Source organism: Exophiala bonariae (genome assembly GCF_035927105.1).
Source record: "Exophiala bonariae strain CCFEE 5792 chromosome Unknown scaffold_4, whole genome shotgun sequence".
NCBI classification, from domain to species: domain Eukaryota; kingdom Fungi; phylum Ascomycota; class Eurotiomycetes; order Chaetothyriales; family Herpotrichiellaceae; genus Exophiala; species Exophiala bonariae.
In genome coordinates, this window is record NW_027042479.1 from 542868 (window position 1) to 558447 (window position 15580).

The following is a 15580-nucleotide window of genomic DNA, read 5'->3' on the forward strand; positions in this document are numbered from 1 at the left end:
GATGACAGACCCCAGAGTACTCCGTATTTTATATCACCCTTCATTGTTCCTGGGGTGGCAGTAGTTGGCCCGGAGCCGAGAAGAATCTTGTGAAGGATCAGAGTGATCAGACAACAATTGGTCCGTGGGCTAGATGTTATCTTGCAGACCAACTCATTACCAAGAGAATTGAGTTGGTTTCAGCAAAGGTCATATCTTGAATATAGCCGTAAGTAAGCGAGCCTCGTGGCTGACCTTGACGCGTTTGATGCCCCAGAGTCTTCCAGGATCCAATCCATGCCTGGAGGCGACCAATTTTGGCTGTGTGAATCTTGATTCTTGACTTGTCGTCGGATGCAGCCGGCGTGGGGAATGACACGGGATGGTTCCTCAAGGTCCTGGTGGTTCAATGATGGGCAATGATATGATGTACACCTGGGGAACGTCTGCGAACGAATACGTATTTACATTGTCACACACCAACGAACATTGTCCAACCAAAGGAGAGGTCAGTAACAATGTCGGAGGAAGAGAGAGTGAGGCTAACTAAAGAGGCTGATGCCCTTGGGGCACGACTAGGGTCAGGGCACTAACAAAGCGTGGGGAAGGGTTATTGTGTGGTAAGATCAAGATGCCAATAAGAGAGGAATTGGGGGCATGGAATGGAGAGCCCAGGTTGGACATTCAAGCCTGGCTGCCACTGATTGTGACTTGGAAATGGATTTGGGCGACGCGGAGTCCTCGGTACTCGTGGAGTGGAAGTTGGCAGGTGCAACTTGCACTTGCGCGTTCGGTGGTCGCACCTGCAAGACTGAGCGGGAGGGAGGGATGGAATTGAGAAGGAACCTTTCGGTAACTAATGATCGTGCCGCAGCGCTCACCGGGAAGGTACGAATCAAACTCTCATAGCGGGCGCCATCGCCTATCACTTACCTTAACCTACCTTGACATCCCTTAACTTCAGGGCGCCTCCTGCTCCACACATGGCCCGTTCCCTGGAGAAGGCTGCACACTTGCCAACCCTTTTTTAGTTTCGGCATACTCTCTTGGGCAGACCGCACAAGTCTCTATCAAGATGATGATGCAGTTATGATCAATAGTCTTGGCCGTCGTCGAGTTACATTGAACACTTGGGTACCCAGGTAGCCGTTCTGACTGCGGAGTTGGCAATAGACCCGTACTAAAAACCAGTGTTGCTGTGATCCAGTTTGACGATTGGGAATTACGGATGATGTGCACGCAACCACTCGCCTGAGAAGGCCCACCAGCCAGACCTCAGCAGACTCTTTAGACCCCTTTGAGCATTAGCTGCGGTTTCTTTAGGCACGATTCTAGTTCGTACGAGTAGTCCCTCTTCCCTCTGCTCCAAGCACTTGATTCAGGCGCTCGAGCTAGCCCGTACGCCTAGCCAGATCGAACGCACCAGGGCCAGCCCCGCAGTCGATGTTTTTTTCCACACAAAATGTCACGCCAGCGGACCAAGAATCTCTCGTCAGAAACGAATCTACTCCGTACTCTATAAGTCAGGTGGCAGGCAGATGGGGAGGCACTGGGGGACGGATGTCGATAGGCGAACCAAGATCGTCTCCCCCTGTGTCCGTAGCGAGTTGATCTTCCACGTAGCCGTGCGGACTACGGAGTGATCCAAGAAGTGAGTGAAGGAGAATGGTCAATTTGAATAGGGGAAAGCCGGACGAATTGCGATAATGCGAATGATCGATCACAAGCTGAGCCCACGAGAGTATCATGGTCCAGGAGCTGAAGTGCAGCCAACAGGGCTCCCTCGTACCGACTACCTACGGGCTAGTGACTCGACATCCTTAACCGCACTAGTAGACCCAAAAGGCTAGTGCGGGCTTGGCCGGTATCCACCGCCCGCCCCGAGCACCTGCCTGATCAACCACTCACCTCTCACTTCTCACCACCAGAGCCGACCCGGACTTTGTCTGATGGACGACTAAACTCCCCTCCTCTCACTCACCAGACACCCATTGTCTCTCCCACCTCCACCATGATCATCCCGCGCCGCTGAATCTGCACAAACCCCCCGTCCGTCTCGTGTTGGTCGCTGGCCCATGTACTCCGCCATGCGGAAGCCATCACCTCTTACCAGATTCATTTAGCCTGATGCTCTTCCCCATGTTGTTCGCATTGCGAGACTCAGACACAAGCAACCTTACGAGAACTCAAACTGCCCCAGCCAAACCATCGCTTCGTCCCGTCCAAAAGAAAAAGAACCTCTCACTCCAGACCCGTACCCCGACCCTGCAACATCCTCTGACTCGGGAGTCTTGGTCTGCGATTCTCTAGACCTCAAGGACTCCATCTTCTTACATCAGTCAATTCGCCACAGGCCGTGAGCAGCGGCAGAAGCAATACTTCCCTCCACCATCTGCGTCAGAGCCTTGCCCTCCGAGGTCACCTGAACCATCACATTCTGCGCGCCCGGTACCTGCATTGACACTCACGGCCACCACCTCGCCTGTTCGTCTTGATCCCACAGTCCCTTCCAACAACCCCGTCTCCCCCCCCTTCACGCCGCCCACCCCGACTCCGTACTAGGGACTACGCCCTCAGCGCAACGCAATACCCTCCTTCCTTGTCTACCGTACTCTTGGGCCTGCTGTCATTGAGCCACATTCCAGATCCTCCACCATCATCCACAATCAGCACCAGTTCCAGGTCCCAGGTCCTCGACCTCCCTCACTTCGCAACCTAGAACGACTAGCCTCAGGTTAGCAGCGCCATTGCCACACCCTCGACGCAACATTGACCGAGACTTGTCCCCCTACTATTGTAGCCTGGTCATCCATTCCCGTTACTGGCTCTTCTTTCTCGAGCGAAATACTCACCAGACCGTCAACGCACCGCGCAGCCACACATACACACCTACCGTGAGACCCCGGAGCCCTCCGATGATGGTGTTTGTTCAACATCAGCGACTTCCCTAGGCTTTCTGCCCACTGCGCTTCAAGGATCGCTAGGCGCCTTCATCGAGAGCCATTGCAATGGCAGACACAGATGAGATATACAAGACAGAGCATGATGCGGGTGCGGAGGACGGGCCAGTGGGAGACGGTCAGGATGTGCAAGAACTTCCCGAGACGTCGGCGGGTGAACCTCCAAAGAAGCGTCGAAGGGTAGTGAAACCGAATCCTGATAAGAAGTTCGAATGCAAGCATGAGGGATGCGGTAAAAGCTATTCCCGTGCAGAGCATCTCTACAGACATCAGCTCAACCGTAAGTCATACTTTCTCCTCGCCATTTCTACCGCCTAATGCCTTGCTCTAGACACACCAAAGACCATCTATCGTTGCGACTTCCCACAGTGTAACAGATATTTTGTTCGGCAAGATCTGTGTATCCGTCACAGAGAGCGACACACCACTCATGGATCTCAGCTTCACAAACGAGACACCTTCACGCCTTCCTCCGCTGCCCAGCCGGTACAACCACAGCATCAGGTAGGTCAGGGTGGCACCTTTCCTATGGCTGCCCCGAGTTTGAAAAGCCCTTCACTGGAAGGTCAGAAACCGTCTGGTGTGCCGCCCAGCTACCCCAGCGACCCGCAATTCAAACAACCCGCTCAGATGGCTGGCCACACAATCTCACCGTCCGCTGTGTCCGCAGAGCCCCGCTACCAACCTCAGACTCCACAAGGCGTGATGAACACACAGGAGCCATCCTTGCATCGAACAAGTAGCACAAGCAGCAACCCCTTGAGTCCCTCACAGAAACAAGAACTTGTGTCATGGCAGTCTACAGCCCGAAGACAAAGCTTTGCTGGGGATATGGGCAATAATGCTGGGTCATTCAGCCACAACCAATCAAGAGACCGTAGTTCCATCAGTGGCATACCTGAATCTCCTGCTCAGCAGTACTCGAGCACCAACGGCGCCACCAATGGAGCCGTGGTCAGGTCATATTCTGACTCGAATATCAATCGGACCGGTTCAAACGGCTACATGCAGCCAGTTGACATGGTAACAACAGCATACTCCAATGGCTCTTATCAAGCATCCGTCCCCTCGAGAGCAGCTGACGCCGCTTTCGCCGCAGCTGTATCCCACGGTCTTACAACAAATGACCAGTATCCTTACCCACTTCTCAACAACAGCATGTCTACTATCGACATGGGTGCTGGCTATGGGTTTCCCGTCTTCGGTGGGGAAGAGTACACCCACAATCCCTTCGCAGTTGCCGATGACTTCACCCAATGGCTCTTCAATGATGCTAATTCTGGGTCGAACAGTTTTTCGCCACCCAACTATATTCCAGGCTTCAGTGGTCATGAGCCTCAACTAGTAACTCCCTATTTCTCTCAAAGTCCGACCACGACGGCGAATCATACCTTCTCCACGCCTGCCATGCAACATCCCATGAACATCACGAACATCCTCGGTGCAACTGGAAACAGTAATCACATAATGTCTGAGTCCAAAAGGCAAGAACTTATCGAACTCATGTTGGCGCAGTTTATCGAACGCCCTCACGATGCAGTGAAAAAGAGAAAAGATCTGGTGTTCGAAGGTGATCTCGATGCCGATGGACACATTCTGAGTCTGAGAATGATGCACACTTATATAGGATCGTACTGGTACCATCAGCATGCTCAGCTACCTATACTGCACAAGCCCACCTTCTCTGCGGATCGCACACCAAACTTGTTATTGCTCATTGTCGTTGCAATCGGAGCCGCAACGTTGGACAAGGCCCATGGAACCTCCCTGACCGATTCTGCGGCCGAGTTTGCCAATTTCGTCGCCTGGCACATACGATGGGAGATTGTTCGGGATGCTGACTTCAGACCTCCCGCTAAACTCTGGGTTTTTCAGACCCTGTTGCTGATCGAGGTATATGAGAAGATGTATGCTACAAGAGCTCTTCATGAACGAGCACATATACACCACGATTCAACTTTGACCTTGATGCGAAGAGGCAGCTCGCTCCTAGGCCGTTCCGCTTCAGACTCACCACCAAGCTTGCGGGGCGAGCAGGACAATGGCAGAATCGTCGTCCCCTTTACATCCTCAGAACCAACCAAATCTGAAGAGTCATGGCATCGATGGATTACCACCGAGGCAACCCGTCGTGCAGCATTCGGAGCATTTGTCCTTGACTCAATACATGCAACAATGTTCGGACATGCCGCAAAAATGGTTGCGCATGAAATGCGACTACCTTTGCCATGTGACGAAGGTTTGTGGTCAGCCGTCTCCCCCGCTGAGGCGGGTCGGGTACAATCATCGTTGCAGACCAACGGTGTCAAGCCAACTCTATTTTTGGATGGCCTGAAGAGGACTCTAAACGGTCAGAGAGTGCGCACAAATTCTTTTGGTCGCACCATCATCATGGCTGGCTTACTATCTGTATCCTGGCATATGACACAGCGAGATCTGCAAATCTCCTCGCTCGGCCCCCGTACGGCAACCTCGTTTGGAGGCCCGGATAAATGGAAAGGAGTTTTGCTTCGCGCATTCGATAACTGGAAGCGAGACTTCGATGAGGCTCTTGCAGAAGCTACACCAACACCGTCCTCGCCTCTACGCGCTCCAATCACACCTGTTCAAACATTCATCCGTCCTGTCGATGACGAAAACATCTTTGAGTCACGAACCGTTCTACACCATCTTGCCCATATTGCCGCTCATGTTGATGTAGTCGACTGTCAAGTATTTGCTGGAGCAAATCGCCTGTTAGGCAGATCTATAACTCCTAAGGATTATAGCGTAATTCGTGAGAAGATTGAGCGATGGGCAACCAAGGCCTCAGCCCGCGATGCAGCATTTTATGCGCTGAAGTTTATCTCCCAGGTGCTTGTGCCACCCGCCGAAGGTATTGGCGTCGATGGTATCAACAGCCATATATATGGGCACGCGAGCCCGATTCTTCCCCAAGCATTCGAGCACAATCAGTACATCGCTCGAGACGATTTTCTATTGAATCGGCCTTGGGTTCTGTATATCTCGGCACTAGTCGTATGGTGCTACGGCTTCGCTCTCGAAGGCCCCATTCATCCGCCTCCACAGGACTCTGATTTTGAAACGTATCACCAGAAGGAGCGAGACATGCGAGATTACCTGGACCGTGTCGCTGGGGTGCGAGCCCCTGATGATCTAGAGAATGTTAAAGGCAAAAATCGCTGCCTGGGGCTCTTGATGATCCTGAAGGAATCTTTCGAAAGTACGCGTTGGGAGCTTACACATGAGGCCGCAGGACTCTTGGGTAACGCATGCTTGAAACTCCGAGGTCTTGAGGGCAGTAAAATTGTTGGACCTGGAAGCAATGGCATTTCAGATGATTTCCCGAAAAGGCCGCTACATGGCCACACCAATGGTCATACACATTTTGGAACTTATCGAGACCATGGCCGAGGACAGGTTTCGACTACTTTACGCTACTGATATGAAAGCCTCCAGACCATGTTCTCTCGCCTTACCAAACATCGTCTCCTGAGACAAAGGACTGCCATTGAAATGATGGGCACGACAGACATCCCGCTGGATGTGATGCCCGGCATCGAATGCCAAGCACGTTGGAAAATGCAGTCTTATCGATGGGCCATCATTCGTCCCAATGGAACTATGATGAGAAAACGATTTCGTCTCTACGTCTTGTTCCAGCATGATCATTTCGTTTATGATAACGAGTACAGAGTGCTTGTTTGGAAGAACTAGCAATGTTTTCATTCTGAGGTATGCTTTCTTTGATGATTTTGTGCGCGTTCAAGCAGGCGGCCATCTGATACCCAATCTGTTGTTATTTTTGACTCATGGCAAATTTATCATAACTGTGCGTCATATCTTTTGATGACTTTTCAATTCTATGGACAAATCCTATTCCAACATATAAATTTACTTTTGGACAACACCCCCCTGGTCCAGGCTCAAGACAGGGGATCTTTGTCCCCTAATAATTCCAAGCTTGAATTCAGGCTGATTCATGCGGCAATGTTACAGCAACAAACACTGGAAATCCTATATATGTTTCTGATCGATCCTCGCGGTCTGTGTCTCTCGATTTGGAGTGGTAGAACTTCAACAGCTCAACCAGCTCCACATGAGAACTGATGTTGTTCCCTATCAAAGTATCGAATCTCGATTTACGTCTACTACTATCTTTCACTCACTCCTACGCATGCATGGCGATAAGCAAAATCGCAATGGTTCACACTACTCTCCACGAAAGAAATCGGCAGTAGCGAGAAGTGAGCGAACCTCTTGCATCAATGGAACACCTTTCGTACCGAGGGATTTGTCATTCATTACAGTCCTGTCAATGGACTCCAAAAATATTATTCATTACATCGCATGGATCTTGGCTAGCTTCCTCACCGCGAAGTGCCTTCAGCAGCGGTTCTCAACGATACTTCCACGAACGCAAAACCTTGGCTACTTGGGATTCTTATACCAAGTAATCTTTTTTTCCCATCTCACATTTTATAATAGGACGGCATGAGCGGTGGAACTTCGGGCACACAATTGGTTGGAAATTGCACGGAATGGACTCCCCAGAGAGAAAATTGCATGCATTACTTTTAGGGAGGAACACAAACAAGACGATTCCAGATCTCTTGATGATTCATGCATGGATGGGAAGGGTTCTGGAATATTGAGAAAACAGGCAGGCTCATGATGATCAGGTCACAGTTACGAGCCTCTCACGCTAGGAAGCTAAAAATTGCGAACGAGACCAATGTCTAATGTGGGGTGTGGATCGGTGGACTGGTCACTGGAAGGAGCGGGTCACTAGGGTAATGATCATGACTATGGACAGTTACTGGCAGGATACACTTCCTTTTTCCTCTCTAAAGCCTGAATCTAAGGCGTGGAGAAGCTGATCCCAGATGGTTCGGGGGTGGCTGGTGCACACTTATTGACTTGATATTCAATCACAGAGAGGCATGACTGTCATAGTATCATGTACAGCAACTGAGAAGGTGCAAAGAATTGATTACTAGTATTGAACCAGGCTTTTAAACTCGGTCTGTTGTGGATATCAGTTATGGGCCCAAGATTGACTTCGAGTTCCATGCAGCTGAGGGAAAGGGTGGACATGACTGGCCAGCCGTGTTGGTATCCCTCGTCCGAGGCCCTCCCGCCCCCGCCCCCTCCCTAACCTCCATTCCCCATTTTATGCTCGGTCCTAGGTAAGAAAAGATCTGTAAACATACAGTTTGCAAAGTCAAGCACAATCGAGGACGTTTAACGATCAACATAGGTATCAAATTCTTCAATCATGGATTACTGTACTTCCAGCACTTATCTATATATTCGTGGTCGATCCCCCCTGAATTTCACTCTATCACCTCCCATCAGAGAAGACATACTCAAAGATGTCGCAAGCAGCAGCAACAGTAAGAGGAGTCGAGACACGCGGGATCTATTGGGGTGTCCCCACCTACCCAGATAGTCTGAAGGGTCTGAAAGCGATTGTCTTTGGAGCAAATGGCATCTCGGGCAACTACATGGTAAGGGCGCTTTCTCGAGCACCAGAGAGATGGGAACAAGTTGTGGCTTTGTCACGTCGTCCGCCGCTGGCAAACCAAAATATCGCCAGGAATGTCAGGCATGTCCAGGCCGATCTGCTGCAGGATCCGAAGGACATTGCGCGGATCTTGAAAGATGAACGGGTCCAAGCGTGAGTGAATAGATCCTAGCCTGGATACTGCTCGTGGAGGAGGGGTGGCTGACTGGGGGACGCTGGGCAGTGATGTCGTCTTCTTTTTCGCCTATCTACAACCAACCCCCAAGGAGGGTGCTTCGTTATGGTCGAACGCTGAGGAGCTTTGTAAGGTCAACGGTAAGAGTCCATGGTTGATTCGATCAGACTGAGGGTTGAGTCAATGCAGCTCCACAGAGCTGACTTGATTCCATGTGGGCAGGTCAACTGCTTCAAAACTGTCTCGACGCTCTCGAACTAGCATCCATCCGACCGAAGAGATTCCTCCTCCAGACGGGAGCGAAATACTACGGCGGTGGACTTGCAGTGCCCGCCCTCGAGTCTGACCCACGCATCGCAGAGCCAAATTTCTACTACGTGCAAGAAGACCTGTTGGCCGAGTACTCGCGCAGCACCGGCGTGCAGTGGAATGTCGTGCGACCGGCCTTCATCATCGGCGCGGTGGAAGACGCCGCCATGAACTCGGTCTATCCGCTGGCGGTCTACGCGGCGGTGCAGAAACACAAAGGCGAAAAGCTCATCTGGCCTGGTAATTTCGCCGCCTGGGAACGCGAGGTCGTCCAGTCAAGCGCCTGGCTCAACAGCTACCTGTCGGAGTTTGTCACGCTGAATGAACAAGCCGGGAACCAGGCGTTCAACGCCGCTGATGCGAGCTACTTCACCTATGGCGGACTGTGGGTGGAGCTGGCTGCCTGGTATGGAATCGAGTACACGCTGCCAGACGTTGGGACCGAAGGGTTCCAGGAACTTTCATTGGAATTCAAGAAAAACATGAGGTATACATACATGAACCCGCTCTTTTGCTTGGTTTTTTTTTGTTTTTCCAAAGAAAACAGAATTGAATTGTACTGACGTGGAAATCAGCTTCGCTCCGACGCCTATCCTAAAATTCAAATTCAGCTTTGTCGAGTGGGCTCAGAGGCCGGAGAACAAGCAAGCGTGGAAAGAGCTCGTGGATAAGCATGGTTTGAAGGGGAATCCTTTTGGGGATAATCTTCAACGGATCTTCGAGTTCTTGGACTTTGCGATGCTCCCTCCATTCCCTTTTACGCTGAGTATGACCAAAGCCAGGAAATTGGGTTGGAATGGCTCTGTGGACCCTGTTCTGTCTCATCGCGAAGTCATCGAAGAGTTTGTCGCGATGAAGATGGTCCCGCCGTTGACGTAGGTTGATAAAATACACTTTCTCAAAATATGTCTGCTCGTTTATTTCTGAACAGGTCTACCCGGGAATCCCTGCTAAATATTGTTCATGTTGAAATTCCACCCAACTTGCCAAGGTATCGTTTGAGATCCCTCATACTTGGCTGATCAAACTGGCAGGGGGAACTATTATCGCTGGAACCTGAGCGTTTGTCAAGGCGTCCAGAATTCTTACTGTCAAGCATGACTTGTGCGAGTAGCCAGAATTGTAAAGCGTCTTTCATGAAGCCGGTTTGCTTCCACCGTTCTCCTTGAACACTGCCGTTCTCCAATGGCTGAGCGGGAGTGCCGAAGAGTTCTTGAAATCTCATTAACTCGCGCAACATCCATATCCTCCTCCAATTACGCATTATGTTCAACACAGCCGAGGCTTGATCGAATGGAAAGATCGAGTTTCGTATGTAGAAGACGGTCGAGTGCAAGGCTTAGTCAACAGGTTAGCAGGAAGGTCCATAAAAATGGGTCTGGCCGTGTTATTTATCAATGAACCATACATACCTGAGGTAAGTACAAACAGATTCAGGTCCCCGAATTGTGTGAACATCTGCTGTGTTTCAGAGTCCAAGTCGTTCCGACTCAATACTTGAACTGCATCTGCAATGGACATGCGCCGTCCTTTCCACAGTGGATGTGAGATCCAGGCGAGAAGGTGATGGAGACATTCTGACTCAGTAGTGGCCTGGAAACAGGCTTCTGGACAGACCAAGTCTGCCTGTATCTCTGGCACCATGACCCTCGGTACCGAGTTATAGATGATGATGAATCCGCTGTCGAGAACGACCATATATGTAAGAGTGCTGATATTGACATATTAGCGACATGTGGTTCTTTGGATGCAGTGTGTCACATATTTCCATACCGAATGAGCTCCTCTTTCAAAATGAATTCTTTCCAATCAAAAGTGTCCTCTGTCACATATTGCAGGTCCGTGTGCCGACCATTCTGGAAGCCAAGTTCCCGTGCCATCTATTTGCACATTAGAGAACACATGCTGACGGTTCGAGTCGAACTTACAGCAACAACCTCATTGAAACGACCCCGCCTTATCCTTCGTCGTGCGGCATGGTTGCCCTCGAATGTCTGATATATGCACATGGCATGTGCAGCCTGCAGTGCTCGCAGTCGCTTTTCCAGACAAGCCCCGTTCAGGGCGGAATATACCGTGTTGCTTCCGAAAAACTCGTCCTCAAACACCATCGCCTCTACAGCGTCAGCCCAGTACCGAGCAAGCTCTCGTGTGGCCGCGTCGGGTGAATAGCTGGCAGCCAGAAGCACGAGGCTAGCGACCAGGCCAGTTGATGCTATTGAGATCTGGAAGGTCGCCCGGTGTAACACCGGCCAGTGGATGTACCAAGTGCTCCAGTACTCTTGCGTGAACTTCTTCAGGCTGCTCGGGCCGAATAATGCAAAGCATTCGTCTGTGAGTTGAGAGGTCCCTTGTTGTGGATATGAACCCTGACCTGTTCGCCGCTGGCTGATTTCGCTTCTCAACCTTGATAAGATCTCGTTGCTCACTCGCGAGCATTCATCGTATTCTGTTGACAGTGATGGCTCCGATGAAGCAGTCCAGGGCTCAGTGGCTTCCATCGAGTTCTGAGTGTTCTGAAGTGTGTCGACTTCGGGGTTCTCGTCGATCAAATTACATGCTTCGTACGCGCACTGGGAGCTCCTGTCACCAAGACCGAGGTCCGCAAGCGAAGTACACGATGTAGTTGCGCCTTCGGCATCCATCATGGTAATACAGTCAGGGAGACCCCATGTGAGTAGTTGACCCCCATCATGCCCAGAATTTCCCCTTGTAGGAGGTTTAGATGACACAGGTATCGCGAATTCAGGGTCGAAAATTCCAGTAATGGCAAAGCTTGAGAGAATGCGAATGAATATGGGTAGTGACTGAGTTGCACCGCCACGTATAGATTCTTCGTAGGAGTCTGATTCCATCTGGAGGATCAAATGTTCCCAGGATGGTGCAGGCGAGAGGTCAATGTGTTGATCCGTAATATATATCTCTGGCTGGTCATGCTCGTGTCCATCTTCCAAGCTTGAGGCCAGATCAGGAAGTTCGGGCACAGTCTTCTGGGAGAGATTCTTTAGACTTTTATCATAAGGCAAGCAAGTTTCGGTGTGACGCCGAAGAATGTCTCTGATGCACAGATGTTGGGTCAGGTATCTCTCAACATGAAAGTTGCTTTCTGAGAAGCGCAAATTACCTTCGATTGAAACCTCTTCTACATCTCTTGCACACAAAGCGGCGAAGGTCAGAGTCTGAATCTTCGTTAGTGCAAGTTAACTATCTAGAACCAGGCATCGGTCGCCAACCGGGATCGATGGGTAGAAGGGGACTTGAACCTGGTTGGTCAGGTTGACTTACGACTTCCCATATGGCGTCTTAAATGCTCCTTACGGCTAAATTTGTGATGGCAGATATGACACAGGTGGGGCTCCATGGTTAAAATGGTGGTTCGCAGCAAGCTCGAATAAAGCCCTTTGGTAGGTCTAGGAGGCTGTTATCGAGTGCTGGCACTGCAGCAACCCAAGCATACTCGAGACTGGTTACTAGCGAGTGATAGAATGGATATGAATGATGAGCAAGAGTCCTTGACTTCTCCCTCCGATATTCCGACTCCAGTAATCTCGTTCCTGGAAGACGGTGGGAGTTGTCAATTGCTGCCTCGGCTGGCGAGGAGGTGAATCAAGGTCAGCTTCCAGAAATCTGACTCTAGTGAACCATACGTGCTTTCTAACTCAATCTAATTAGTAATTACCTGTCTGGCTGTTTTAAATGTCCGGACGAACGATATCCGATGGAGCGAGTATGTGTCCGCGCAATCCCGAATTATGGGCGCGGGGGCGGGGGCGGGGTTCTGGGGAAATGCATCGGTGAAGGCTCGCGTCTCAGATGATGTACTTCGATATGTATTATATACGGCCTCGGTCAAAGATGATGCTTTTTCCACAGTGAGCTACCTATATTCGCTCATTATGCAACATCAAGTCCAAAGCTGCCTTCATCGTGAATAGTCAATATCGTCACCACTATCGTCATCATCGTTCTCCGTGGTCTCTTCATTCTTCCTGTTCGAGTTCCGTTCATCATCGTCGCCACCGTCATCGTCGCTCTCAGGCGGTTCTTCATTCCTGCTCTCCGAGTTCCGTTCAACATTGTCATCATCGCTCTCAATGGGTTCTTCACTCCTGCTCTCCGGTTCCCATGCAACGTTTGATCTGCTGCTTTCCGATCTCCGTTCAAGTTTCGCCGCCCAGCCGCCTAACCTCCGTCCGCTGCATTCCAGGCGACCTCCAATCTCCTCCAACTTCGCGCCATACTCGGAAGAAATCGTGGTCGACTTCGTGTATTCAGCCTCCATTGATCGATATGCCTCATCTGCCTCCTGGGTTGCTTCTCGGCGCTGGTTGGACTCATTATCCTTCGTATCCCAGATGCGACTAAATGCATTGAATGGCTGACGAGAAAGTGTTTAGTGAGTCTCGCAGATGAAGAGGTCATGTAGGGAAGAGGACAGTCGCTCACATGGTTGCTTTGATCCCCATCGCGTCCTGCCATGCTGTCCCCACGCCCTTCCTCAGCACGCCTCATTTCCAAGTCTCTTTTCTCACCACTCTGACGAAATTTGAATTCGGACTCTTGCTGGTTATGGTATATCTTATTTCGTGCGTTGACGATTTGTTGCTGCATTTCATAGCAAGCCTTGGTAAGGTCGCGCACCTGTGACTCAGTCACTTTTGGAGTACTTGTGTCCTGGTCCAATTTCTCAAGGGTATCGGATGCCCGCCTTTGAGCCTTCTCGGCCTCATCGATGATGCGTTGTACTTCGGTTCTCTCCATTGTTGCTGCACTGCACGATCTCTCAAGCTTGTGCCGTGTGAGTTACGCAGTGGTCGAACAGAGATACTTACGTCTTGTAGCTCTGAAAGTCCTAGGGAACGGCGGTAATTGAAAAGTAGATTCCCAGGGACAGAGACACGCCCGATGTTCATTTTGAAGTCCATTCTCAGATCGAGATCGGTCTAGAGTCTGCACTTCGCTTGAGAAAAGCGCCATGAATGCAATGGGGTGGGCTATTTCGAACAAATGCTTAGAGTTCATTCTGGAGTTGTGCTGCGCATTTGCGCCGCGGGTCTAGAATTCGTCTGTGTCGTGGACTTGGTGTGCCTCCGGTCTTGGAATTGTTGAACGTGGCTGGCTGAGGTTTGACATTTGTACCCGCCGCCATGTTCAAATGCTCCCAAAGGACTGCCAACCAAGGACATTGATGTTAAAAAATGTGAAGTACTTACTCGAATATGTGCTCGGGTCTCCAAACTGTCTTAGATATGCTAGCTCCTCCGGAAGGTATACATGATTGATGTTGTTCCACTCGACATTCTCGCCACAATTATTCTTCGACTTATCTGTGCAAACCGCTTAGTGATCCATGAGCTGTGGACTCGAAAGTTTTTGGGTGTAGGCCGCATTTGAGGCGAAAGATACATGTCGATCCTCGACTAAAGTAACAGAACGGTGGGAACAGCACTTTGCGCTTGACAATGTTGAGAAATGAGTACATAATGCAGTTCAGCTCATATCAATTGGTTTACTTGATCCCTCCTGCATCCCGTTCAGCTAAGCAAAACATCTCTCAACAGTTGAAAGCCTGTATTGAATACTTCATCCAAGTCGTCTAGAGGATTGGAACGCAGTTTTAAATGCCCGTAACCTTCGCCAGGCCTGTCATACGTTAGGCTCAAATCGAAAATCAAGTATTCTATGAGAACGTTCTCCATTGTATGTAGCTAACTATTGGGCTGATATCGATGCGTGTCTTAAGTGAAGGGGAGCTCAAGAACGCGCCTACAACAGCTCATTCAATTCTTCGATGGTTCTCTTGACCTTGCTCCGACAGTCGCTCAAATTGGTTGCCTTTTGAGAAAGATTTATGGCCTCAGGGTTCCTATTTCCACGATACTCTTCTCTCTCCATAAACGATCGGTGAGCATTTGAGTGTGACCCCTTCAAGCGTTCCATCGCTTCGCGGATCGAGTCACCGCCGCCGCCGCCACGACGGAACATGGAGTCGTCAGGCTAGAAATCGGAGTCAGTCTTTCAAACTTGGACATCCCAATCAACGATCACTGGATCTAGATGAGATAGCAACTGGGGCCCCTCACATTCTCTTGTCTCTGTTGCAGCCTCCGCATGTCCTCTTTGAAACCGCCATCAGAGTAGGCCAGCTCGTTTTGCATTCGAGCGCGGTTTTGGTCGGGACGGAGAATACCATCGGGCTCAAGAACACTGAGCTCTTTGTTGATCTTCTTATCGGCATCGTCAATTGGCGAAAACAAATCTTCGCATTCTTTGACACACTGACGCAACTGCGCAGCATCTGGGGCAGGTCTCTTCCCAAGAAGACCTCGAGCACGGTCGAGCGTCGAATGAGCACGTTCGAGAACGGACTGCGCCTCGGTACTTGCCATTGTCGAGGTTATTTGAAGATTTTCCCTACCCTACCATCAATTTAAGATACAGTTGGTTGCGTCGACTAATACTGACTAGGAGTGTTGGCGATATCGCTCGTAGACCTGTTGATAGCTACAATAATCCGCTTTCGAGTACAACGCGTTTTGGCAGGATATGCTACACCAACAATCTGTTGTTCTTTCTGTTCCTTCGTCGAATAAAGGCAACAGAAGGAAATGGAGAGATTGTGATTACCTT

General features: G+C 50.3%; 5 protein-coding genes across 5 annotated transcripts; 2 read left to right on the plus strand and 3 right to left on the minus strand.

The window, feature by feature from the left end:
- Window positions 1-2987: 2987 nt before the first annotated feature.
- Window positions 2988-6383, plus strand: LTR84_009765 (uncharacterized protein; the record flags this gene model as incomplete). Its single annotated transcript, XM_064853304.1, has 2 exons — window positions 2988-3219; window positions 3271-6383. 2 exons carry the CDS (start codon window positions 2988-2990, stop codon window positions 6381-6383), a joined length of 3345 nt encoding a protein of 1114 aa, XP_064709703.1.
- Window positions 6384-8314: 1931 nt separating this feature from the next.
- Window positions 8315-9829, plus strand: LTR84_009766 (uncharacterized protein; the record flags this gene model as incomplete). Its single annotated transcript, XM_064853305.1, has 4 exons — window positions 8315-8619; window positions 8690-8781; window positions 8864-9437; window positions 9526-9829. The coding sequence occupies 4 exons, from the start codon at window positions 8315-8317 to the stop codon at window positions 9827-9829; spliced, it is 1275 nt and encodes a 424-aa protein (XP_064709704.1).
- An 82-nt stretch (window positions 9830-9911) lies between these two features.
- Window positions 9912-11805, minus strand: LTR84_009767 (uncharacterized protein; the record flags this gene model as incomplete). Its single annotated transcript, XM_064853306.1, has 4 exons — window positions 9912-10288; window positions 10363-10661; window positions 10724-10830; window positions 10879-11805. 4 exons carry the CDS (start codon window positions 11803-11805, stop codon window positions 9912-9914), a joined length of 1710 nt encoding a protein of 569 aa, XP_064709705.1.
- Window positions 11806-12872: 1067 nt separating this feature from the next.
- Window positions 12873-13711, minus strand: LTR84_009768 (uncharacterized protein; the record flags this gene model as incomplete). The annotated part of the gene is made up of 2 exons (XM_064853307.1): window positions 12873-13328; window positions 13397-13711. The coding sequence occupies 2 exons, from the start codon at window positions 13709-13711 to the stop codon at window positions 12873-12875; spliced, it is 771 nt and encodes a 256-aa protein (XP_064709706.1).
- A 1005-nt stretch (window positions 13712-14716) lies between these two features.
- Window positions 14717-15339, minus strand: LTR84_009769 (uncharacterized protein; the record flags this gene model as incomplete). The annotated part of the gene is made up of 2 exons (XM_064853308.1): window positions 14717-14947; window positions 15034-15339. 2 exons carry the CDS (start codon window positions 15337-15339, stop codon window positions 14717-14719), a joined length of 537 nt encoding a protein of 178 aa, XP_064709707.1.
- Between the last annotated feature and the right edge of the window lie 241 nt (window positions 15340-15580).